The sequence below is a fragment of the Eptatretus burgeri genome, chromosome 5 (assembly GCF_056783735.1).
Source record: "Eptatretus burgeri isolate ZD-2024b chromosome 5, Ebu_testis_v1, whole genome shotgun sequence".
In the NCBI taxonomy this organism is placed as follows: domain Eukaryota; kingdom Metazoa; phylum Chordata; class Myxini; order Myxiniformes; family Myxinidae; genus Eptatretus; species Eptatretus burgeri.
Window position 1 is genome coordinate 70,340,023 of NC_140965.1, and position 27,147 is coordinate 70,367,169.

At 42.0% G+C, this 27,147-nt stretch overlaps 1 protein-coding gene across 1 annotated transcript in view; it reads right to left on the reverse strand.

Annotated features, from left to right (window-relative positions):
* The window catches only part of DSN1 (DSN1 component of MIS12 kinetochore complex), a 187,040-nt gene that overhangs the window by 89,064 nt on the left and 70,829 nt on the right, over positions 1 to 27,147 (reverse strand). Inside the window, exons 6-7 of the mRNA XM_085882345.1 lie at positions 3,272 to 3,345; positions 2,800 to 2,872 (exon numbers count right to left, since the gene is read on the reverse strand). Coding sequence (XP_085738471.1) covers positions 2,800 to 2,872; positions 3,272 to 3,345 — 147 coding nt within the window. The remainder of the gene's footprint in view (positions 1 to 2,799; positions 2,873 to 3,271; positions 3,346 to 27,147) is intronic.

A 27,147-nucleotide genomic window follows, 5' to 3' on the forward strand; every position in this document is an offset into this window, starting at 1 on the left:
CTCTCCCCTTTCCCCAAGGATGGCAAAAGCGACACCTGACAAACGTGTGCCAAGGTAAGAGTTGCAGCCATGCTGACAACCGCCCAGATCCACCTGAAATCGCTCGCAACCGCAGTGGTAGCCAGAGGCTGGACAGCGAACCAATGGGTGCATGGTTGCAAGGTAAGAAAAGCTGAGCGACAGGGACAGAACGGGCAGGTATAGTTCAGTGCAGTTTGGCGAGGACAACACCGAGTCTGAGATCAGTGACCGCAGTGAGTGTCGCATATGCAGTCACAGTTGAAGATGTATAGGATTATAAAATGTATACATAATTATTGTGAAACATGTGCCTCTCCTTGTTCTCCCCCTATCCCTCTTTCTCATTTATTATTAAACCATTGGTGTGTCGGGTTCAGGAGATAGCAATTATAACTGCGCCATGAGTTAAACTCGCTACCGTTGCAAATTTGGTGCGGACTTCGCAAGGAGGGATAAGTTTGTGATAAGTTTCACCAGAGTTCATGCTCGGCCCCCAAATTATTTTCTAAACTGGGAACTTACTGTAGGTGACAGATCTCGTTAGAGGTTCTGCACAGTGGAAACTGGAGAAAAAAAAAATCTGTTTGGCTTTCCAGGTGGACGGTATCTGAGGAAAATCCATCGCTAAATTGGTGATCGTCCGGGTGAAAGACAATACCATGTCCACACAATGGGTCACCGTTACAGTATGTTTGCCGCTATGAGAAGCCAGGTACGGCCGATGTTGAGCAAAACATACGGACACATAATTTGTTCATTCTGGGCATTGGTCTGATTCAGTTAAGATCTCCGATCATCAGAATGGATTCTGCCCTAGGTCATTCCATATTGGAAATGCTGCTTCTTTGATGTTAACAATGGATGGATGCCTTCAGTCTCAAAGAAGAGGTCAGAACTATCTCACTGGACATCTCCCAAGCATTATGTCGTGTCGGGAAGCCTGTCCCTGCTTCCCAAACTGGAAGCTAATGGTATCCAATCCTGCTCTGGACTGCTTATCACATTTTTTTTCCATGTTCACAAAAAGTCTGTTACATGGTGTCGGTGTTGCCGAAGCAGTTTCTTGGCAAGGGTTACACTGGGTGGTTTGCCATTGCCTTCCCAGCAGTAGTTAGGGCACAAATTTGGAATTTGGCCACGGTGAAGCATACCGTGGGATCTTTAACGTCCACCAACTAATGCCGACAGACCGGTGCCCAGTTTAATGTCCATCTGAAGGACGGCACATACATTGATGAATCACCCTGTGTGTCAAACGTCGGGCTGACAGCTTATAGCTGGGCTGAGACTCATACCCAGGAAAGACAACTCAGAGGCGAATGTGCATACCTCTAGGCAAGGCCATCCTGCCAGCCCCACTCCATAAGAGAGGAGGAGATTGGGACCATACTCTGTGCAGAGTGTTCGTGCTCTTTAAGCAGTCTCCTTGGCTATTGGGCACAATCCTGGACAGGTCGCCACTCTGACACAGTATACCAGCATGCTGGCACTCATTTTGCCGACCTTGGAAGGATGACAGGCCGAACTCCAAAAGACCAGACTGGAAAATTCCCCCCAATCTATTTGTGATCCATCTTTGGGATAGGCACAGTTTCATGAGTTCCTGGTATTCAAAATCTGCTTTTACATATCTTGGGGCAGATCACATCTCCATTATGGCCTCCAAGGATGGTCACCACCTCAGAATTATCTGCAGGGCAATTTTCTTTCTTAGTCATTCTCAGCATCCACTAAAACATGGTAGTTATTGGTAGTGTGGAACCCTGCCCTGAAACAGTGAACTATGCTTTAATTTGAAGTGAAGTGTGATTTTTACTGCCTCATTTCTGGTATTTGTCCAACTATCCTTTCACCTCTCCACTCATCCTCCCATCAAAACAAGGTTGTACACATTCTACCAGAAACCTTCAAATTATTACCCATTCTATGCAGGGTTTGTACCCTTTTGACCATCTGAAATTCCATGACTTACTGTAAGTGACTCTTTCCATGACCTTTGTCTCATTTTCCATGACCTCTCCCTGGCGTATTTTACTGTGAAGTAAGCTTTTCCCAAAATGAAAGAGCAAGTTATTTCGCAACATGCATATCACTAACATTTAAAAAGCAAAATTAAAACGTGCAACAACATATTTTGTATTGTAACCACGTGTACGTATCTGTGAAAATGGAAAAACAAATACAGTTTTCAGTTCACTCACATCATTCCTAAAATTACAGAATCACTCCAATTTTCCATGACTTTCTATGACAGAATGTAAAATTCCATGACTTTCTCGGCCTGGAAAACAGATTTGTCAAATTTCATTACTTTCCAGATTTCCAGGACCTGTACGAACCCTGATACGTCTCGTCTGCATTTGTTCATTCCTCTCCGCTTTCACCTATGGAAGCACATTCTTGAGTCTGTCTCCTGGCCTTCTCTCCAGGATTTCAGGTCAACCTGAGCTTTTATAGAATACAGAGATAATAAACATATATTTATACCATGGTGCATCCATGTGCTTTTATCTAGCTGTTTATCTTGGGCACCACTCTGTATATTGACTCTTCGCTCTCTGTTGTTTTGTTCTGTCTCGAGCATCGACATGCATTTTAAAAGGGCAGGTGATACGGTTCTGTCCACCTGTATAAATTACAATCCCAAGCTTCTCAGATGTGTGAGTGCAATTAATATTTCTGTACGTGCTTACATCAAGATGAAGTGCAAGATTTCGTCCTTCACCAAATTTTCGTAAGCTTCAATGTGACCCTATAACCACGCCTCATCAGACTCACCTTCAGACTGATAGGCAGCAAAGTCAAATTCAGGAGTATCTGCAAAGCAAGTCTGTATCCTTTGCGAGTGATGCTGGAAAGCAAAGATTAAAAAAATACATTTTATTTCACAATCATTGCTGATGTCACGTGTACAGGTTCAGCTTAAAACAAATGAGATCGATTCAGGTAAATTTATCTCAATACTCGAAAACACATGACAAAGGCTAATTAGATAAGCAACAGATTGCCAACACACACTTGTATAACTGCAGAACTCTATTTATTATTATCCTCAATGTAACAATGCAATTAGCAAAGGCCTGGGTCATTAACTGCCATCAAAAGCTTTTGATATGTTGACCATCAGTCCAACACACTTCTTTCTTGAAAACAATAATCACACTGGGTTGTGCATACCAGGTCTATTAGTTATATTTGACCATTAAAAATAATTATACCTACAAACATTATACTTAATAGCAAAAGGTACCTCCAAAATGGTCTCCAGAAGTTTTTTCAGGCGTTGATTCTCGGGGATGTCTTGTTTGATCACGTGCCAAAACTCTAGAAGTAGAAAGTTGAGATGAGGATGGGGATGGGTGAAAGTAAGGGTGGGGGAGAGAGGGTTGTTTGTACAATTCAGTATCACAGGAATCTCTAACTAAAGTGGGCAGTGTACAATGGAACAACAAAGAAAATGAGAGAGAAAGACAAAGTTCCCTAGTTTAAGACATGAATACACAAGTTACTCAGGAACGCATTAGGTTGTGTGTCATGTCATGATACCTTTGTTGCAGATTCTAAATGGGTGGTTATAAAATGTGACCTGGACCTCTGTGTACCACATAGCTTTAGATAAAACCTCAACAGGCAATTATTACCAAACTTCTAAATTTCTGCAGATAATCTAATTTCAACAGGCTTGACGTTTTGTTGACTAGAAAGTTCATTTCATCATTTGCTGTTTCACCCTATGCATCTCACTTGTTCCCATTTTGATTTTCAGCACATGCATTAAAACAGGAAACATGTTGATAACACTATAAAGATATAACACGACAAAGACTATCAAAACTAGCTCAAAAAATTAATCGACATGGACATTACTCCACTAAAAGGAAAAAAGGTACAAGACAAATGTGAACAGATTAAAATGTTTACAAATCAAATGTCAACGACTAAATAACAAAAAGTTTGCATAGTTTGGAGAAATATTGGTTCAGAAGCAAAATAACCGATGCTGGAACCAAAATTCATGACCATTTTGAATTGTTCATTATGAAAATCTTACTGAAACGTCGACCAATCATGAAACATTTTGTGCTCAATTGAACGCATCAAATATAGCAATGAATGTTTCTCATTATATTGCAGAAATAGGATCAAGGGATAGAGGAGAGAGGAGAGAGGAGAGAGGAGATAGGAGAGAGGAGAAGAGAGAGAGACAGAGGGAAAGAGACAGAGAGACAGACAGAGAGACAGACAGAGAGACAGACAGAGAGAGGGAAAGAGTGTGTGACATTGAGAAGGGTGATTCACCTGCTCAGAAGAGTAAATTCTTGAAACACAAATAAGCTCTCAGAGCTTACTAACTCAGCTCAAGTGCACTTTTAAAAAGTGACCTTGAAATTTCACGCATCAGCCTCAAATGATTAAAATGCACATCAGCCTTTCTATGCAATTTGGTCATATTGCACTAAATCCTACTGGACTAGCAGCTAATTAAAACAACTGGTACCATTCAATACCGGGCTGCCTCTCGCTCGCTTCAGTCGATTATATGATATTCCAGGAATCCCCTCGATAACTTATTACACCTCATTGTACATCAGTCGGCCTGGCAGCCCGTGCTTGCCCAGAGCGTGCCGCTGGCTGTTTCTCATCCATGCGGCATAAGAAGCGCTCGTGCGGATCACGTGGAGCACCAGGCCCACGAGATACTGCTCGTGAGACGGCGGAGCCGTTTAAGTATAGCACACCGCTCTAATAACCAAGAAGGTTGGAGATTGACACGATTAAAAGCGCAGATGTGACAAAGGTTTAAACAACTGCATGAAACCGAAGTAAAATAAAATTGTATAACTTGATCTCTGATGGGAGGCTTGTTCGTGAAGAATCTTTTTCGTGATCAGAGCAGTTCTAGATCAGGAATAAAAAAAGCCCCAATGAACTACTTTGACTACCTGTTTAATGTCACCAATTAATCCCACCTTCTTGTGGGGTCAGACCAGGGGGCAGTTTGTCCCAAGTCTTTCATGAACTGGCAGGCCAGGCGAGACATTTGACTCGAGCTGATTTGGGAGGAATTTGCACTCATTGGTGCATGATGGGAATACCGAAGCCCAAGTCATGTGGGGAATGTGGTCATGGCAACAGCCGAAGTGCTATTCTTGTTAAAATACAGTGGATTATTTAGCATTGCAGATGATGGTGCAGCCGGATTAGCGTTTTCCCCCTAAAACAGGCAATGCACAGCGAGTCAGATCTGATTCTGCTAGGAATCATATTCAAAACCAAGAAAAATCACTCACAAAGCTATCCAGAGCTTCATTTTATCAAAGGGCTCATCAGTACATTCAATACTATGAAAGAAGAATTCCATTTATGTGGTTCTCAAAGTGTAATCAGATAAATCAGAAACCAATCCAATATTCAGATCCCAAAATCGGTCATTAATTTGCCATCCTCTAGGAATCAAAAATATTATAGCTGGAAAACGTGATTAAAATGCACATCATAAAGAAGTAAATTAAACGAAAAGAAGTAGGACAACAAAACAATGTTCTGTGGAGGTTAACAATTCATTCGTGATTTGACCGCCGGGAGAAAAGGCCGTCTTGCAATTACAGCAGCGGTTACACGAGGAAAAATGTGCAAATTGATCAAAAGTTACCTTCTCGCACTTCCACTTAGCTGTACCTTTATTTCCTGTGACTGGCACATCCAATCCAATTACTTATTGAACCGTGTAATGCAATGTTGAGGAAGAACACAGCTTGGCACATAATTCTGACTTTGTTGGCCAGATTTGCTGGTACATTGAGGGCAGCAGGAAAATGGATATAGTTTGTGCCATTTAGAGTTATGGTTTGTAAGGATAAGAAAACGCTTCCATGAGCTGAGAGAGTAGGTACAAAATAAATCACCATCTCAACTAAAAGCCAACGGATACACCGCACAACATAGATGGATTATTGTTTTATGTACCCCAACCAAATAAATATAGATGGCATTTAACAATTCGGAATGAAGAAATAGTCTTGCTCATGAAGGACAGTGTCGATCTGCGTCGGAGAACAAGTAGAATAATGGATGTAATCATCAGAACGTTGATAGAAGTATGCTAACTGCCATGGGAAGTAAGGAGAAGCCGATGTTTCAGGCATAAACCCTTCATCGGAAAAAAAGAGAGGCGGGATAGGGGTGAGGGTTGATAATAGGGTAGGATCGAGTCAGAGATGCATGTGTCAGAGGGGGGTCAGGCGTTGGGGTGGGGATGGGGGTGTTATGTGGTGATGATCGATTTTGACACAGGGTCAGCATTCAGGGATTAGAAGTCAAGGGGACTGGCACTCAAGAATGAGTGCCAGCTTCGTCACTCCTGTGTCGGAGTGACGACCCGTCCAGGATTGAACCCAATAGCCGAGGAGACTGCCTGCTTAAGCAGCACCAACACTCTGCACATAGTATGGTCCCAATCTCCTCCTCTCTTATGATTCTGCAGAACTGTGGCTGTTTATCCACGAAGCGACAGTCAGTATTCCGGCGTGATATAGCACCACATCAGTTCATAACAATTTAGACCTTCAGAGATGTCAATTAACCCCAAACGTCAGAGACACAAAATGGTGGCAACATCAGATACATACCATCTCTTAAGAGACAAATCATTTATTACAAACACACGAGAGACATGGCAACAAAATCCTGAACCCAAAAACAAAAAATGAAATTTACAGAAAAACGACTCCCATAGGCCCACACATACCCAACAATCAATCACATGAAAACAGAGCAAGAGAGCTAAAAGGCACAGGGAGTCAAATCCAGATTATGGCAGGTCTCAAACATGTAGCAACGGACCCAATTTCTGACAGAACCTAGGCAGAGAAGCATGTGGAGCTACCTTGTTGCTGAAGGATCAACCAGAGCACAAAGACATCAAAGGTGAAGAGATGAACAAAGCAGAAACATTTGTGGAAGCAGCAAAAGTGAGTTGCAGTGTGGAATGCGCACTTTTATTCCAGTCCTCCCTCTCCTACCACTCCCATGCTCGCAGAATAGGTTGTACAACATCCCAGGAATATCAGAATGTTTTGTCCGACAACTATAACCTTGCTGTTGCCAGCTCGACTGGCAACCAGATTTGTTATCTGCTGAAGAAACCTTCCTTGGGTTTTATGTAACCACACTGCTGTAACTTTGACTTGAAACATTCCTCCATGTTTTTTCCATCTGCTCCATCTTCCCTCACTCGATCTACATCTCGTTTCATCACAGCCATCTCTTTAAATTTGGATTTAGACAAGATTTCCCAGTGGAGCAACTCTAATCAAGTTAAGTTCCATGCTTCAGAAACTCAATTTCTTCCCCATTCTCAATCTAAAACTCCTCTCAACTCTCCAATCTCCTTTGAAAGCTCCACAATTACACCATGTGATACAATAAACCTATGAGGTATTACCCTGACATCAAATTTATCCTGAAATCCACACATTACACAAATAGCTAAGTCTGCCTCTAAGAAACTAGAGTCCTGTTCAGATGTCGAAGATTCTTCTCCTCTGAACAGTTGCTTCAACTATATAAAGGATTGATTCGTCCTTGTATTGAGTACTGCTCTCACATCTGGGGAGGTTTTAGCTCCACATACTTCAAAGTAATCCGACTTACCAACTCTCCCAATATGATATCAAAACCCGCTCAAATTACGCTGCAAAGTTGTCTTTCTCTCTTTTCTATAGATATTACTTTGGATTCCACTCCTGAAAACTTACTGCTCGTGTACCTCTGCCATTCCTGACACCACAAAATACTTGACAAGCCACTAGATCACATGATCATTGTGTGATCATTGGCAACTCAAGGCTGGGCCATTATGATGCTCGTTTCTTCCCCTCCACTGTCAAACTCTGGAACTCTTTACCTTCTCATGTCTTTCCAAACACTCATGACATTCCCCTTTTCAAAAAGCAGATTTTCTTTACTTCCTCAAAACTCTTAGACTATTTTCTCTCTTTCTTCACTTTTCTATCAATGAAGTTCTTTTATTTAAGGCCTGGCATCGATGAGGACGATATAGTCTGTGCCTGGAGCCTTCAAACCTAAAAAAAAAACTCAAGAATTAAATCACGGCTGCATAAAACATTTAAAAAATATCACACCCATTACTAATCCCTGCCATTTTTGTTCTCGGGAAGCGAGTTTGAAACAAATTGTGGAACAAACGCAGTTCCACTTATTCAATGAACGTATGGTACATGTTCATGTAATATATTTTTTCAAAATGTAAAACCTTATGTTTATTGACACTGACGGTTGTAAAATTCATGAATACTGTCCAGATGAGGCCATTGATAGTTGGCTTCACAAATGCAAGGTAACACAGCACCAAGATCACAAGGCTTCTGTTCGACCAACGACAAGCAATGCCAAGGTCCAGTGAGCCGGTTCATCTTGGTTAATACAGCTATGAGGGAAAAACATTGTGGACACTTGTTGGTCAACTGAAAAAAAAAGATTCGGGCAACCAAATATGCAATGGTACCTGCCCGAAGGGCAACTACAATGCCTAAAATTTTGCGAGCCCTGCCACCTCACTCACTAACCACCACCCTGGCAAATGACTGCCACACCATACATGGTCCCGTTGTGAGGTAATACAATAATCACAGTCCTGTTCGATGTTAGACGGGAGTGATTCCAAATACAGAGTCCTCAGTACACATCATCCCGTTATACGTTATTTCATTTCAATGGCGTTGATAAATTACGACCTTTTGTGAGCAATACGTCGCTTGTTTCGCTACACATTTGTGTTGTGTGGAACTACTTTACAAAATCATAAACCGAGATGGGAGTGACGCAGTGCTTTCCCGCTAAGCACAATGGGAACAATAATAATAATAATAATAATAATAATATATAAACTTGTAAGTGCACATATTCACCCATATAGGGTGCTCAAGGCATTGACAAAATTATATATATATATATATATATATATATATATATATATATATATATATATATATATATATAAATATATATATATATATATAATCATGAACAAACAACATCATCCTGGCAGCTCGACTTGAAGGCAAAGGCACACCCATTCCAAACAAAACCGGTTGGAAATGGCACAAATTTAAAGTCCACATGCTCGGCTCCAACACACACTGTAGGCTTCGCAGATAAGTCAAAGAATAAAAATATTCAGAGGCAGACACAGCCCGTGCACGGAAACACCGAAGCGTCCGGAAGTCGATTGGCAAGCGGCTCAATAATCCCTGCCACTCGCTTTGCATATGTAGAGGGAACGTTCTCACACTGTAAACTGGTTGCAAGGTGTTCACTCGTGTCTATGGTTTTTAAGAATGAGCTACGTCCGTGGTTGCCACAACAATACCACCACCTGGAGGCAACCGCACATGGTAATTCACACCAGTAGAAGCGGCCTGTAGACGCGCAGACATGCTCTCGCTTTAAGCGTGAAAGGCCAAGCAGATTGCAGATGTGCAGACATGGGAACTACTTTACAAAATCGTAAACTGAGGTGGGAGTGACGCACTGCCTTCCCACAACCCAGATCCCCATGTTGCCATTTTTGTTTCTCAACGCGTGTACTGTGGCACACATTATTTACTGTTTGGACTCTTTTAAGCCCACATTATGAGTGAGAAACGGTCACCCATTGAGGCAAGTGGTGGGGTACCAAAGAAGAAGCATACTTCAGTCACCTTGTAAGTGAAGTTGGAGGTTTTGACATGGTTTGAAGAAGGTGAACAGGCTATGGACATTATGGGAGTGCTTGGAATTCCCATGACTGTGAGGACCATAAGGGTGAACCAGGACAAGATTAAGGCCATGGCTCAGTGTATTATGCCACTTGGTGCTTGCAGGAGTGTTTGTGGTCACAGTGAGGTGATGGAAAACATGGAGAGACTGCTTCCAATGTGGATTGAAGATATGAACCAGTGTCATGTAACCCTGAGCTTACCCTGACCCTGAGCTTACCCTGACCCTGAGCTTACCCCTGAGCATGTGGAAAACCCTGAGCTTACGAGTTATACAGGAAAAAGCTCACAGTTTGTACAGTAACTTGCGAGCAGAGGGAGTTGAGGGCAGCAAGGAGGAATCCTTCAATGTGACCAGAGGTTGATTCAAATGATTTAAGCACCAAAGTAATCTACACAACATTAAGATAACAGGCGATGCAGCAAGTGCGGATACCCAGGCAGCCAACCAATTCCTTGCCACACTCAAGAAGATTGTGGGAGACGGGGGATATTCACCCAAGCAGGTCTTTAATGCTGATGAGACCGGACTGCACTGGAAAAGGATGCCTATAGGAAGATATATCAGCCAGGAAGAGAAAACTTCATCGGGTTTTAAGGCAGCCAAGGACAGGATAACCTTGTTGCTCGCAAGATGAAGTCATTCTCAATTTACCACTCATAGAATCCTCAAGTGCTCAAAGGCCTCTCAAAGGACCACCTCCCAGTATACTGGCGGGCTAACAAAAAAATTTGGCTGACGGGGCAATTTTTCTTGAATTGGCTGAGCACCTGTGCTGTCCCTGAGTGGAAGGATGACTGCACTAGTAAGAACATAGAATTTAAAATACTTTGCGTGATTGATAATGCACCTGCACACCCAACCTATCTTGCTGACCTGACACCAGAAGTCAAGGTTATATTCTTGCCTCCTAACACCACATCACTCATGCAGCCATGCAGCCACTAGATCAGGGTATCATCGCAGCATTTAAGGCATATTACCTGTACCGCACCTTCGAGCAATTGATTGATGCAACTTATGGTGAAGGCAAGCCCACAATAAGGGAATTTTGGAAAAGTTTCAATATCCTCAAGGAAGTTAATATCATCGGGAAGTCGTGGAGGGAGGTGACAGAGAATTGCCTTAATGGAGTCTGGAGCAACCTATGGCTGGAGGTTGTCAACAACTTCAAGGGTTTTGCCACTGTTGTCCTCAAGGCATTCAAGGCTTGGCCCAGCAAGCTGGTTTTGACGAGGTTGAAGTGGATGATGTGTGTGAGTTGTTAGAGTGTGACAGTGGCAAAAAGGGACTGAGCAACGATGACCTGAAAGCACTCGAGAGTCCGTGGGCAGAGGAAGACTCACCAGCATTGGAATCTCCCCCAGTGAGAGTTTTTAGAATAAAGAGACTTGCTGAGACCTTTTACTATTTCAAGAAGGGCATGAAAATTCTGAGTGAGGAGGACTTAGGCAGAGACCACAGTACTAATATGTGCAGGCAAGTCAATATTGCTCTCGAGTGTTACAAGGAACTGTACAGAGAAAAAAAATGCAAGACAACAATCATTGGATACTTTTTTCATCCCCAAGAAAAAGTATAACCACAACCTCAACCAGAGGCAACCCCATCACCTCAGGAGAGAGAGGAGGGGGAGGTGGTAGACAACCCACCACCTTCCATCCTGACTCCCCATGACTCAACCCCACTCTACTGCCTCAAACCATCTCTCCAACCATCAATGGTGAGTACCCTGTACCCTGTTGTTTAAAACCTATATTGCTTGAATATACTGTGGTTATTATTAATTTTAAATCTTAAATAAGAGAGGACCAAATTTTTCCAGGAACACATTCCCCACTTACAACATCCATTCATATGGCAAAATACGGAACATGCAATCTATATCATTCTCTCTTACCCAATTCCTTGCCTAATTAATGGAGAACACATCAAGACAAGAAGCTAGCTTGGAGATGCTGGTCACTCTACCTTGGGCATGCTGCTGCTTCTCTCCCAACAATGGATGGATAATCTTAAATAAGAGGGGACCAAATTCTTCCAGGAACACATCCCCCACTTATAACATGTATTCCGATGAGAAAATGTTCTGATATACGTTATGTCGTTACACATCACACTTTCCAGGAAGGCATATACGACGTATAGCGAGGACTTACTATAGGAGCAAACCCTATGCACACCATCAGATCGCCGTGGAAAGAGTTGAATCATTCCCCACACCCCACCCCCCTGGTGCTATCGGAACATGCAATCGAAATCATTCTCTCTTACCCAATTCCTTGAGAACACATTAAGACAAGAAGCTACTTTGGAGATGCTGGTCACTCTACCTTGGGCATGCTGCTTCTTCTCTCCCAACAATGGATGGAGACCCTCAATATCAGATATGAGATCAAGGCAGTCTCTCTAAACATATCTCGAGCATTCGATATAGTCTGGATTTCTGCTTTGCTCTCCAAACTGTCTGCCTCTGGAATCCAAAGCCAAACTCCACTCTCGGATTACTGACTTCCTCTACTCTCGTAGTCAATGTGTGGCTCTCAACGGAACCCTTTCATCTCCTTTCCTTGTCAAGGCTGGAGTGGCCCAAGGCAGTGTTCTGGGCCCAGGCTTTCAAGATCATTGGAATTTCTCATGTTGCAGCTGAGTTCATGTGCCTATCACTTTGCCATGGCGGACAGGTCGGTGGTTTCTCCATCTTCTTCCGCCTCTTTTCTGGTCTTGCACCCTCTCTGTCCACCCACTCCACCAAGTATCTGCAGGATGCACGCAGTCCACCAGCAACCCCCTCCTCGTGAAACTGCCTAAACCCAGAACCACTGCTCAACTCCACTCATTTATTACTCTTTTCCCACCAGTGGAACAGCCTTTCACACTCTCTTCAATCTCATTCTTCCCTCCCGGCTTTCAAGACAGGTGTTCACCACCATCTCAGGTTATTCCCCATTTAAAGCCATGGTCTTTTCTATGTGCGTTAAACCACCCCCACCCCTCCCAAAATTTTGTTTATGTATCCATCATGTCCACCACTTGCGTTCTCCCCTAACCCTCATCATGACCTCTGTCCCTTATTTGTCCATCTACCTTCGCCCTCCACCCTGCTATTGGCGTTTCCCCTTTACCCCGCTGTTCCCTTTGTAATTGTTGTTTCCTGATCTGTGAACTGTGCCTTCACTCTTCCATAAGCCTAGACCATGCACAAAAAAAGAAAGAAAAAAAAGCCTTATCCCAGGAAAAATCTAAATTGGGCAATACCACCTACCCATGATGGTACCGAGGACACCTTACCCCAACCACATGTACTTGAAATATTCAAAAGGTTCCAAGAATCTTCACAAACACAAATGGTGGTTAAAGTCTTATCCATCTGCCAACCCATACCTGCCAGCTTTCCCTATTTCCCACCGCCGACATATCATATCTTTCAACTCCTCAGTCGCTCTATTTATTTTCTTCATATCAGATGGTGTGTCACACATGCTCAATGGAAAGTGGTGTGTGTGTGTGTGTGTGTGTGTGTGTGTGTGTGTGTGTGTGTGTGTGTGTGTGTGTGTGTGTGTGTGTGTGTGTATGTGCACGTGTGCACGCCCTTCATAACCTGAAAGACCCTGCTTTGGCTTGGACAGGACAGCATTATAATTGTCAGATTAACTGTGTTTGCAACAAAAATTGCTACTTATTTTAAGATGCTCTGCATAGCAACGATTGACAATGTATGGATGTGTAGCAGATGGACGGATTAAGTGCCAGAAGAAAAGTGCAATTCTTCTCCTCCTAATCCTCAAGGTCTTTCATGTACACGTGTTCCAAAACCAAGCCATTAAGAGAGTGCCCCAAAGGCTCACCGATAAAATAGGCAGGGAGAAAGAGGCAAAAAGAGCACGAGGGTAAAAAGTTTATACGACATGCTTTTTGGATGGAAGCTGTGCTTGGACAGCATGCTTGCCTTTGTTGGTTAAGCGCAGATTGGCTCGCCTAAGTCCAGTGGCGCCCCTTGGGAGAATCATGCCAGTTCCTCAGCCAGCACAACATTTAATGGGGTGATGTGCTTGCCTTGCCGGCTGAGTTTGGGCAGGGAAAAGGGGCGGTTGGGACTGGGCTTGCTTGGCCAGTGCCAATCGATGGTATATCTCCCGCTTCCTGGTGCCGCCAGGGGAGTGAGAGTTATTTGTCTCCCGTTATTGTTCCGTGGTCCCAGCAATTCAATTAAACAGCAGAAAATTACTTGGGCTCCCTCGGCGCCCCAGCTTTTATTATCCCAGACAGCTCGGCGCAGTGGCAAGACATAACTCCCCCCCCCCAACCATGCCTCTTCCACCTCATCTGCTGCTTTTTCTTGGCCTCCCTTCTGCATTCAGTTCTGCTGAGCACCAACAAAATCTCACTACCTTTCAAACTCCAATAGACCACCTAAACTAATGCATTACATTTCCTTGTCAAGCTCATTTCTCTATCTGACTCCCATATACCCTCCCTTCCCCACTTCAAAATCCATGTGACTGCATCTACTTCGAGCCCCGCCCCACACACTCTCAATCACTAGTTTTCCCATGCATGGCAGTTGAAAGGACCATGTCGATCTGAATCATCCCAGGCCGCTTTTCCTCTCTCTGACCTTGTAAACATCATAATTAAGCAAACAGCTTTGCTGGAAAAACATGCCACCTGGATGGCTCTGCATTTGTGATCTTATCATTTTAAATACATTTATAGTGCTTTGGAAAGAATTCACTTGTTTGCAAAATGCTATCATTATCTTCAAAAACAATAACGTAACAATATTTCACATCAAATAAGTCCAAAATGTAAATCTCGCTCTTCCATGAGCCTACGTTGGGGAAAAAAAATTTAAAGGAAGAATTTTTTTGTGCATATTACTCAAAATCATGAATTATATTGTTGTGGAAACTTAAATAAGTGAGAAATGACCGATATCAAGGTGAACGAGAGTGCATCGACAAAAAAAACAACACATACACAATCAATAAGATGATTTGTGCGAACATCTCAGCACCAGTAATTTGGTGCTCAAGGGGCTTCTGAAGTGTAACCAGGCAAATGCTCGATTACGGATGATGCACGGATCCAGGAAACGAGAAGTGGGTGGCTAAATAAAAGGGTGATACATATATATATATATATATATATATATATATATATATATATATATATATATATATATATATATATATATATATATATATATATATATATCCCTTGTAACCCTGTTAAAACATATCTTCAAGTGAACAACATACCCCCATGGACGGGTTATTTCCCCCGGAATTTACGGAGATGATAATTCCCTCAGAATGACAGATGGGAAAATTCCCTCAGACATGGTGAATTTTCCGATCACTTGTAATACCCCCTCCCACTATTCGACACAGATTTAAATAGAATACGGAGCTTTGAAAATGACAAGATCCGCCCCACAATGCTTGGCGCGCATGTGCAGAAACGCCGAGAAACAGTGGTGTTCGGGGCACCCTAAAGTATATCGTGAGCGAGAGATAAGGATTGTTACCTAAAATGGATTTTTTTGAAAAGCTTCTCAAAGAAGCTGAAAATACTTGTAAAAGTAACTGAGAGAAAGAAGTGTACCTCTGCAAAACGAAACAATTGGAGAAACTTTCTCAACTCATCGAACGGGCAGATGCCCATCCTGCAAACTCTCGACCATGTGGGCCGGCGCAAGGGCTGAGTGGACGGGCGTGTGCTACCCAAACCCCCGATGGATCGCTACTATTGAATGGACATTGGACCTTGTGGGAGTGCTTCCTGTGAACATGGCAGACTTGATGATATATTTAACGGATGTCTGTAATTGGAAAGTCGATGCTATGCATCATCATCAAGTTACGGTAACCAAGTATTTGACAAAGGACATATTCATGACGTGAAAATACACAAAGCTTGTTGTGCCAGCTATATTTACGTCGGAGCTGTCAGATATACTCCCATGAAGGAAACACCGTATCTGGTTTGGATGCTTCTGAACACCGATGGGAAGGACGTATCTGGGGCTTGTGAATGTACAGGGTAGGTATAAAATGATATTTACTATTAATCATTCAGGAGGGGTAGAAACAACGGGAGCATTTTTATGGTTGTTATATGTATTTTTTAAAAGTTGATTCTGGGCCAACGAGAAATGATACTCGATTTTTGTCATCTATTGCGAAAAGAAAAAGTATCCGTGTGTGTTTTTATATCCACTGCGGTCCCTCACTTGTATTAACAGGAAATTATAGGAAATCAACACCTCTCATGGATGTTTCTCGTATTTCTGATGATTTTGAGTTTGATTTGCATGCAGGAACACAAAAATTAAGGTTAATCATTTTAAAATTGCCACTCTTTCATTTAAATGCTGAAAATAATGTTGAAAAGACAATTTAACTTACAGATTTCACCCTAGCAACGGCAGGTTAAAAGTGCCTGGGCGAGCAGAAGTGAGTCATTGAAAACGCACAAACAGCGCCTCGTTAGCATTCATACGCCATTTTGAAGGTCGCGTATTGGAGTGCTCTGCATCACTTTGAACGCCTGAGACTGAATTATTTTTGCTACTTCAAACCTACCAGTGAACACCCTGAGTACATCCACCAGTTTTCAAATCATTCTATCCAGCGATGCAGGAGTGCATAGAAGTCAAACAATCACTTGCCAATAAGGTGACATGCACACACATTCAGACACGCACGCGCGCGCGCACGCACGCACGCACGCACGCACAATAAATTTATACAAAAATGACAATTACTCTCGCCGAAGGAGAGGGTATTGCATTTGGGTCCGTTAGTTTGTTTATCCACACAGAACTTTCATGTTTTTCTCCACAACCGCTTGTCGGATTGAGACAAAATTTTCACGATAGGTGTGACGACTCATGTAGAATGTTTTAATGATAATGACATCATAGGTCACGTAGTGTGGCCATGTTGGAAAACTGAAAATCTTTGGACGTCTGTATCTCTGAAACCGCACCAAGGAAAAAAATTGAAACTTGACAAATATCAAGTACTCCTAATGTGGAATGAGTGTGATTTTTTTTATGACATCACAGGAGCCTTCGTTATGACGTCATAATTGCACATGGAGAACGCTACATCCGATCCGTATGAAAAATTTTGAGGGTTATCTTGGGATAAAATGGTCCACAAAAATCTCTTTGATGATGTCATCAGTCACGTGATTCGGTAGCCATCATGTTGTTTGAAAAAAAAATTTTCAAAAATCTTCTCTGAAATGGCTGAACAGATCGAAGCGAAACTTTACACATATGACCGCCTGTCCGTGAGGAACAAAAGGTTCACAAATATGATGTCACAGGTCACATGACATCATATTTGGATTTACCCAAAAACATAAAAATCTTCTTCTCCAGAATGGCTGGACAGAGAGGGGAAACTTCACAAAAATATTCCCCAAGGCATGCATGTACATGATTGTCAAGGAATAATTGATGGCACATGGTTTAGCAGCCATATTGGATTTAAGAAAAATATTAAATAATGTTTTCTCTTGAACCGCTTAATCAATCGATGTGAAACATAACAATTGTGATCTCGTAGTGATGGGAATACATGTTTTAAATTTCAATTTGATCGGACACATGGTTTGGCAGCCAGAACTATTAATTTTTGAAGTGTTTTTTTTTTCTTCTCGAATAAGGCTCACTTGGCTGTGCCTGGATGGGTTTGAGGGTAGAGGAGTAGCAGCTGAAATGCAAAGACTATCCAGGTTTCTCATGATGACAATCATAGCTTTTTGCTTGTTTGGTTTCCTTCTGATGATTCCAATGCAGTACTGTACCTATTTAGTCTTCTATCTTATCTGAATTGAATTTATTTTAATCCCATTCTGAATTCAATTGAATCGTAATATAAAAACGTCACGGGTCAGGGTCATGTGTCCGATCAAAGGGGGGTTGCATCAAAGCGGGATGTCTTGGTACCCAGACATCACTGCCAGCAGTTATAAAGTGGCAGTTCTAATTATGTCTCTTATTAATGACATAACACCAATACACAAACACCACACAAAACAAGTCCTGGTGAGGGTCTGCAATCTCTGATTGTTATTTTTCTTGTTCATGAATGTTTTCCTTCGCAAAACAAACCAGCCCCATGAACAGAACAAGAAATAAAAGAATGCGAACATAAATGTTTTCTTGGAGGGCCAAGATAAACACATCACAAGGTGCATTCTGATTTCGCCAAAAATGACACCATGTTACAAATATTTGTCACATTTTGTAGGAAATAAAAATGTACCTTCTATGTCTTCAAAGACTTTTTATGATGAAACAAGTTCAGCCCAGAGATGAGCATAAACAATAATTAATCTCAGATTCTCAAAAGTTCAATAACCAACTTAAGGCACCCATTAATTATCCTTTTAAAACACAAACCCAAATACTACAATTAACTTTGACAACAACACAATTTTTTATGATGGATCCGAGGCATCAAAAAAAACTACATATATCGAACAAACAGTTTCAAATGGAGCACTCCGCTATCAATTAGAGCATTTAAGTTGCATCAGATGTGGCAATGAATGTGAACTGTTGCTTCCAGCTTGCTGGCTACATGACAGATGCCATTTGCATTTCTGCCAATTCCATTCCTACCCTGTTTAGAATCCCGTGTGGGCACGGGCAACTTGCTACTTACTAGTAGTGACAAAAGTTAATGCTGTGAGACCGATGGACTATCATAATAAAAGAAATGATAACAAACAAGTGTAGTTGGCGACCTGCTCACCTGTCTGCAAGATGCACTATTCCGATCTTTACCAACAACAATAAATTACTTCACATCAAATAAGACAAAACTTGGGGATGTGTTTGAGGAAGGAGGGGGTGGAGGGGACATTTTACCTATATTCATGACCCAAGTGTAGATTATATTATTGACAAACAAAGAAAAAAATAATGTTCCCATTCAGATAATTTTTGGCTCTTGTCTTCAATAAAGATTTGGAATCTTAACCAGCATAGGATTATTAAGCAGCCATAGATAAAACATTATGTCCTTTTTGTTACCAGAATTATCTTTATTTGCATTTGTTGTTCCCCGTCACACCAACACCCCACCTTCCTCCACCAATCGCTTTGGATGATGCACCTCAATATCTGCATGGATTTTTGACTTTTGTAGAGAAAACGAGAGGCTACTGTAGCTATTTTACTCCAAGTGGAGGCCTAATTTAGTGATTTCACATAAAATATGAGTCTGTAGCCCCCTCCCCCCCCCCCACACCCCCAAAGCCACAATAGTGGATCTCTGCCTGGTATGGATGACATCTGAGGAAATAACAAAGCTGCTTCCAAATGCTATCTTTTTACTTTTTCATCTTCGCATCAAAAACCCATTCAAACTTCAAAGCACCATCCAGCTGCATCGAACATCCAAATACATCTGCAGGACCCAGACGAGCTCTTGTCAGGGAGAATACAAGCGGTTGGGCGTGGCTCAAAAAGCAACCACTCAAATGAAGCATCAACTTGCAGCTGGCTCTGAGAGGGAATGGCTCCAGCACATCTATTCCTGCCATAATGCTCCTCAATCATGCACAACCGTGCGGCGGGCCGACATGTTCAGATAGTAATGAAATGCCGAGCGTGAGTGAATCGGAGAGCCTTCGGCGCTTAATAAGCCGGCCGTTTACTCTGTTCTGTGGGAGAAAATCCTTGACAACCTTCCTAAACAAATTACGAGTCATTTTAGAGAGGCTGGAAGGCAGACAAAGCCGGGAAGCAGTAGGCAAAGATGCGCTGGCAATTCCAACTTCAATTGCTTCATATTAGAGAGGCTTTGGATGGCCAAGAGAGGTAGACTGAAATGTAATCTTTTTGTCATTTTTTTTCTGTCTGTTCTTTTAAAGCACAAGGTGCTGACACTGGAGGAGTAGAGGAGAGGTGTGGAAGGTTGTTGCATGATATAATCTACAGGGATACAATTCCTTTGACAGGAGGAAAAAATGAAATATAAATACAGTACTGTGCAGAAGTCTGGGTTATTGCAATGGTATTCATACTTTAGGGTAAATTCATCAAATTATCAGTGATAACAGTTATATGTGTGTATTATTTTGATTTAACAGCTTTTATAAATGCACGTGAAACAAACAGCTTAAGTAAACTGGAGAGTTCATAGAAAATGATACCCTGCGCAGTGTTCAAGTAATACACAGGAGGGCCTCGCCGTTCATGAAGGATTTTCATTCTTCAAAATCCCCATGAACTGCAAATCCGCAAACTTAGGGGGTAATGGGGAAAATATGGTTGGAGACTTCAACATAAAAATTTGTCCAAACTGTAGCAATAATTAACATGTTTGTGCATTGTTTGTGTGCTATTTATTTCAATGAATAAAAGGGTTATTAAGAACAGAAAATAAAGTAATATTTTCTTGCGTTATTAAGATAATGAAACTTACCTTTAATAATAACGGTGATAAACTTGATCCAATAAGGCGATGGCGATGTTGATGATGGCGATAATAGAGACAAGTTGATGGAGATGATGATGATGATGTTGGAGGTTTTGAGGGGGTTTTTGTGTTGATGTTGATGGCACATGTTAATTAGGTGAATAAATGTGGAAAATCGTTCACCAACACATGGTTATTTGAGCGCATTGACCACAATCCGCAAACCTTGCCTCAGTAAATTCATTGTGATACAGTGAATCCATGAAGGGGAAACCCACGAATAGCAAGGCCCTCCTGTAATTTAATTTTAATAAAATTTTAAAGATCGTTCTAAAAACATCCTGAAGTTTAGCGCAACTGAAGCACCAACCACTCTTATGCACTGTATAAGTGTCTTATACCCCAACCAACCTTAAGGGGCTGTCACACCTTGACGTTTTAGCCAGCGTATGGCAATGTATCAAAATGTATGTAAAACGCTGGCGTACGCTGAACTATTGATGTTTTTTTTCAAGCTTTGGACGTATAATAACGTGTTGGATGTATGCATAACGTATTAGTAACGTACACAGAACGTTTCAATCACATATAGATAACTTATACCAACGAATTCTGAGCGTGTTGTCGGCGTTCACAACCTATCCCCAACGATAGTCTAACTTATGCATAGCGCGCGGCAGCATATCGCCAACGATCATGTGGTGTAGGCTGTTAATAGGCTGTGGCTCGACGATTCAAATCATAACCGGACTAGACATCGAAGTGTGAAGCCGCTGTCACACCTTGACGTTTTAGCCAGCGTATGAAAAAATTTGCTGAACCAAGCTGGCACACGTCGAATACGTTATGGGTAAGTTTTGTATACGTTAAGAGCACGCTGGCATATGTCGTAGTACGCTGGCATATGTCGAGAAATTTTCAGCATGTTGAAAATTTCTCGACATACTCGGCGTATACCACACGTTCCGCATACGCTGGCCATAAGTTGTAGGCACGTTATGCGATAGTTGACACATGTCGACACATGTTACTTGTACGTTACTCATAAGTCGAAACACGTCGAGGTAATGGTTAGCGTCAGTGTTCCAGACTCCCTGGTTTTTATTTTTATTCTTTTTCTTTGGTATGACGGTGATGTTGACACTTCGATTTCTAGTGCGGTTATGATTTAAATCGTTGAGCGGCAGCCTATTAATTATATTATATTATAACCGCACTAGAAATCGAAGTGTCAACATCACCGTCATACCGAAGAAAAAAAAAAAAAACAGGGAGTCTGGAACACTGACGCTTACCATTACCTCGACGTGTTTCAACTTATGAGTAACTTACAAGTAACGTGTGTCGACGTGTGTTAACGATCGCGTAACGTGCCTACAACACGTTACTCATAGGTTAGAAATAAGTTTCGGGTACGCTAAACATTACCTCGACGTGTTTCGACTTATGAGTAACTCGCAAGTAACGTGTGTCGAAGTGTGTCAACGATCGCGTAACGTGCCTACAACTTATGGCCAGCGTTATGCGGAACGTGCGAGTCATACGCTGGCATACGTCAAAAAATTTCAAGCATGGAAAATTTGTCTAACAGCTCGGAGTACTACTACGTATGCCAGCGTGCTCTTAACGTATACAAACTTACCCATAACGTATTTGACGTGTGCCAGCGTTTTAGCCAAATTTTTTATATGTCAGGCATACGCTGGCTAAATTGTCAAGGTGTGACAGGGCCTTTATATACTGCAATAAGCCAACGTTGAGTCGCAGTTTAGGAGATGGAGGCTTTATTGCTCGGTATATACTCATTATGGTGGCCTCTTCTTCACTCTGATACCCATTCCACACCCTCTAATGCAATATATTGATGATATATTGCATGATTCTTGGAAGTATTATGAAGGCGATGTGTGTTGTGCAGTCTTCAAGTATATGATTCAATTTAAAGAAATAAAGGTTGAAAGATTATAAAGACGTACAAATAAACAAATTCCAGCTTTTACCGCCATTTTGCCCAGTGTATATTACACCACCCTATCTAACACGTCACATTAGTTATTCGTGCCTGTTGCATGCGTCCTTTATGGCACCCTTAAAAATAATGTTTCCTGTTTGGAATGATTTTCGATTTTGTTTGACTGCCAGGCAGGCAGACAGAGTAAAAAAAAATTATCTCACTTCTCTGCGCATGTGTAGCAGGGACGAATTCTGAGTCAAGCTATGGTACAACAATACACTTGTCTTCCTATCCATGTTCCAATATAACATTTAATTTAAATAAGTTGTTCCTCGATCACAAAGTGAAAAGACAAACAGACGGATGGACATAAACCAATTGCTTAACCCCACTTTTCGCTTCGTGTGCATGGGGTAATGACAAGAACAATGCTATGTTATCGTTTAGTCAACACTTTGTGTCCATACTTTGACTTCTTGAGTGCCATCACTCTTGTTCCTGTGCATCCTATATATGACTGAAGCACTCCAACAGGAATCACTTGGAACAGGCCGCAACGATTTCTTAATGATAATTTTTCTTTCACTTTCCTAACTCATGTTATCGAATGCCTATTCATTGCTGGGTACGAATCGCTGGGCACATTGCGATACTTATAAGTGTCTGAAAACGCCAGCGTTTGTGGCGTTATTTCATTTCCGCACATGACATAACCTCGAAAATCTCTTTTAAAACTAAGCCAAATTACAAAATTTAAACTCCAGAATTTAACTTAGCAGCAGTTCCAATAGTTTGAAAAAGTGTTCATTTGTCTAATTTGTACATAGTTTGGACATTCGCACATAGCAAGCTTGCCAACCATTTAATTGTAATGCTTGCTTGAGTGCTTAAGTCGCTTGCCGAGCAGACCACAGCGGACAGTGGTACAGTTCGTGTCCCGAAAGAGATGTACAGTCGACAGTTCCTAGAATGGGGAGGTATATATGTGGGTATATTTGGATCTGTAATTTAGGGACTCTCCGCAAGTGTGTGTGTGTGTGTGTGTGTGTGTGTGTGTGTGTGTGTGTGTGTGTGTGTGTGTGTGTGTGTGTGTGTGTGTGTGTGTGCGTGTGTGTGTGTGTGCGTGTGTGTCTGCATGCTTGGTTATGTGGGCGCCCTGGTGGCAAAGTTTCATCTCGTATCTCGGAGGTTTTAATTTTTAACCTCAGCAGCAGAGCGATCACATTTTCCTTTGTCCTCATGACTGTTTCAAAAGCAATTGGATATTTTATACGACTCGGTGTGCTTTCTCTAAGTGAGTTTCAACGCAAAATACATTGGATAACACCCGATTTCCAAGCCGTTCACCGTATAAATGTGTTTTCTCAATTACAGAGCCAAATTTTTCCACCTGTCACATGATGATTGTGTGTGTGTGTGTGTGTGTGTGTGTGTGTGTGTGTGTGTGTGTGTGTGTGTGTGTGTGTGTGTGTGTGTGTGTGTGTGTGTGTGTATGTATGTATGTGTGTGTATTGTTCATAAAGTATAATATATCCTCTGCTAACTCCCCGACCCCCACAAACCCACCTCTCTCTCTCTGTCTGTGTGTGTGCGCCAACCTCGCTCCTCCTCGCCCCTCCCCCCCCGACTAATACACTGCAGCATCCTCTCACACCTCTCTATTTCTGTCTCCGTACGTATCTGGATGGTGCTTTATGCCCGGATGGTGGTTATCTCCACACGTGTCCAAACAGTGGTTATCTCAGCATGTATCCGGACGGCGGTTATGTCCGGATGGTGGTTATCTCCATACGTGTCCAGATGGCGGTTATTTCTGGACAGACTCTCCCCTCACACTGCCTTATCTTGCCCTCCCTTTACACTGCCTTTCCCTCCCCTCCCTTCACCCCTCCTTGCTCCCCCAACACTCATTGCTCTCCCACCCCTCTTCACTCCCCCTGCTTCCTCGCTCCATCACTCCATCCGCCTTGGTCTCCCTACCTCCTCGCTCCCCCTCTTCCCACCCCCCTCAAAGACCCGGTTGTTTGGACGGTGGTTATCTCCGGGGAGGTGTCTGGACGGTGGTTATGTCCAAACGGAACCTTCCCTCACACTGCCTTACCTTAACATATCTGGATGGTGGTTATGTACGGACATGTCCGGACGGTGGTTATCTCCGGAGATGTCCGGGTGGACCCTCCCCTCACACTGCCTTGCCTTGCCCTCCCCTCACGCCACCTTCCCTTGATGTATCTGGAGCGTGGTTATGTCCTGACGGTGGTTATGTCAGGACGGTGGTTATGTCCAGAGGTGTCCGGACAGTGGTTATGTCCGGACGGACCCTTCCTTCACCCTGCTTTTCCTTACGCTGCCTTCCCTTGCCCTCCCCCCATGCTGCCTTGCCTTCAGCTCCCCTCACACTGCTTTTCCTTTCCACACCCCTACTCCCTCCCCCCCACATCCTCCCTCCTCCCCCCCAACTTCCACACTCCCACACCCCTCCTTCCTCATTCCCCCACCACTCCTCAGCCTAACTCCCTCCCCTCACCCTCAACTCCCTCTTCTCTCCCTCCCCTCTTAGTATCCCTGTCAACGAAGCGACAGGTTGTATTTGCTCGTATCAAATATGTCTGAATGGTACAAATGAAAACTTTTTTTCAGCAATCAAAACTGTTGCTAAGTTCAATTCTGGAGCATAAATTTTGCAAATTAGCTTAGTTTAAGAGATTCTCGAGGGTATGGCATGTGCGGAAATGAAATAAAGCCAAGATCACTAGCATCTCCGGGCGTTTATAAGCATTGCAATGTACCCAGCAATTTGTAGCTATGATGAACACGCATTAGATAATGAGTGAGGAAAGTGAAAAAAAACTTTATCGTTAAGAAATTGTTGCAGCCGGTTCCAAGTCAACGCATAGATGAGCAGGCAAAAAAACATGGCGACTTCAGACCCCAGTGTGGTAACCCAAGATACGCCTGAAGTTCCCAAAGAGCGAGGTGACTGAGGATGCTCCGAAAAACAGGAATATACAGTAATTACATAAAGCCATTAATTATCTTCAAAAGGGGTGTTTTAATTAACCCAAACAACCAATTTTCACTCTTGCACTGCATTGGAGATCACTTTGTATGCATGCAAAGTTTCAGCCTGCAAGGTTTCATGGCTTTGGAGTTATGGAGGAGACACACACACAAATTGATTCAATTTTGGATCTTCACCAGAATTGAATCAATTCTTCCTTGTCACACACCCAACATGTCCACCAAATTTTGGCCGAATCTGTCCAAATTTTTTTAAGATATCCTGCACACAAACATCGTGCAGAGCATGATACTTGCAAAATCCATAAAACAAATTTTGACCTCAAAAATAATTGTCTCGTTGAATTCAGTGATCTGAAATATATATCCTCTTCAAATTTCAAGTGAATCGGATGAAAATTGACAATTTTCGAAATTCGGCCTATGTGGACCAACAAAAGAATTGGTGGTTGAATTCAGTGACCTGAAATATATATCCTCTTCAAATTTGAAGTCAATCGGAAGAAAATTGGCAATTTTAGAAAGTCGGCCTATGTTGTCCTTTTGGCCAAGTTGACCTCGCAAATAATTGGTGGTTGAATCCAGTGATCTGGTCTGCAAATCCTCTTTAAATTTCAAGTCAATGAGATGAAAAATGAGAATTTTAGAAATACCTCCTTAGTTGTTGACCTTGGGCCTATGTTGAACTTTTGGCCAAGTTGACCTCGCAAATAATTGGTGGTTGAATTCAGTGATCTGGTCTGCAAATCCTCTTTAAATTTCAAGTCAATCGGATGAAAATTGAGGATTTTAGAAATACCACCTTAGTTGTTGACCTTGGGCCGATGTGGACTTTTTGTTCGATGTTGACCTCAAAAATAATTGGCTCGTTGAATTCAGTGGCCTGCAATATAAATCCTTTTCAAATTTCAAGTCAATTGGATGAAAATTGAGGATTTTAGAAATCTCATCTCAGTTGTTAACCTTTGACCTATGTTGATGTTTTGACCTCAAAAACAATAGGCTTCTTCCTTATGGCAAACTTTACCATGCGGTGAAGTTTTGTGAAGATCGGTTTTAAATTGTGACCTGAAGACGATTGACAGACAGACAAGTGGACAGAATAACAAAATCGACTAAACAATACACTTGAAAAATCTTCCATTTTGCAAGTAACAAACAAACAAACAGACTGACAGGGGTGAAAACAGAACCTCCTTCCACCTTCGGTGGCTGAGGATAATGAAGAAAAAAATTGAAAATATATAAATGAAAAATCAAATGCAGGTGAGCGACCCGAGACAATGGGGAAACAGTTCGTATGCTTACACAATGTGAAAGCACACCCTGATAATATATATATATATATATATATATATATATATATATATATATATATATATATATATATATATATATATATATATATATATATATATATATATATAGTTATGGATTTCAGAATCGGATCCTCCAAATGCACACAACTCCAGGTCCTCAGACAGTTATTTCCATAAATACTTGTTCAGAATAGACCCATCCCTTTGTCTGGTGGGATTCTAACTCTGATGCTTTGGAGAAGGGTAGACTCAGATTCCCTTTCGTTCTTATGGGATAACCTTTTCCTCTTTATGACATGTTCGTGCACGTGATAGATAGCCGTTAGCCTAACGTGGACTCATTATATTCCCTTTTCATCAGGATGAATTGGCTTGGAAATATACAATTTATTTACACTTTTGACTTTTTTTTTTTTTGTTTACAAAACACGACTTACAGGACATTTGGTTAAACACACCACAAGCTTTTCCTGAACAGTTATTCTGGCAGTCAGACATGGCTGTGGATCATTTACCTCAGGCACCCACCTGTCCTTCATTGACGTTCAACACCTCTTTCATCGACGTTCGACATCCACCTTTTTCCATTGACATTTAACACCCGTTT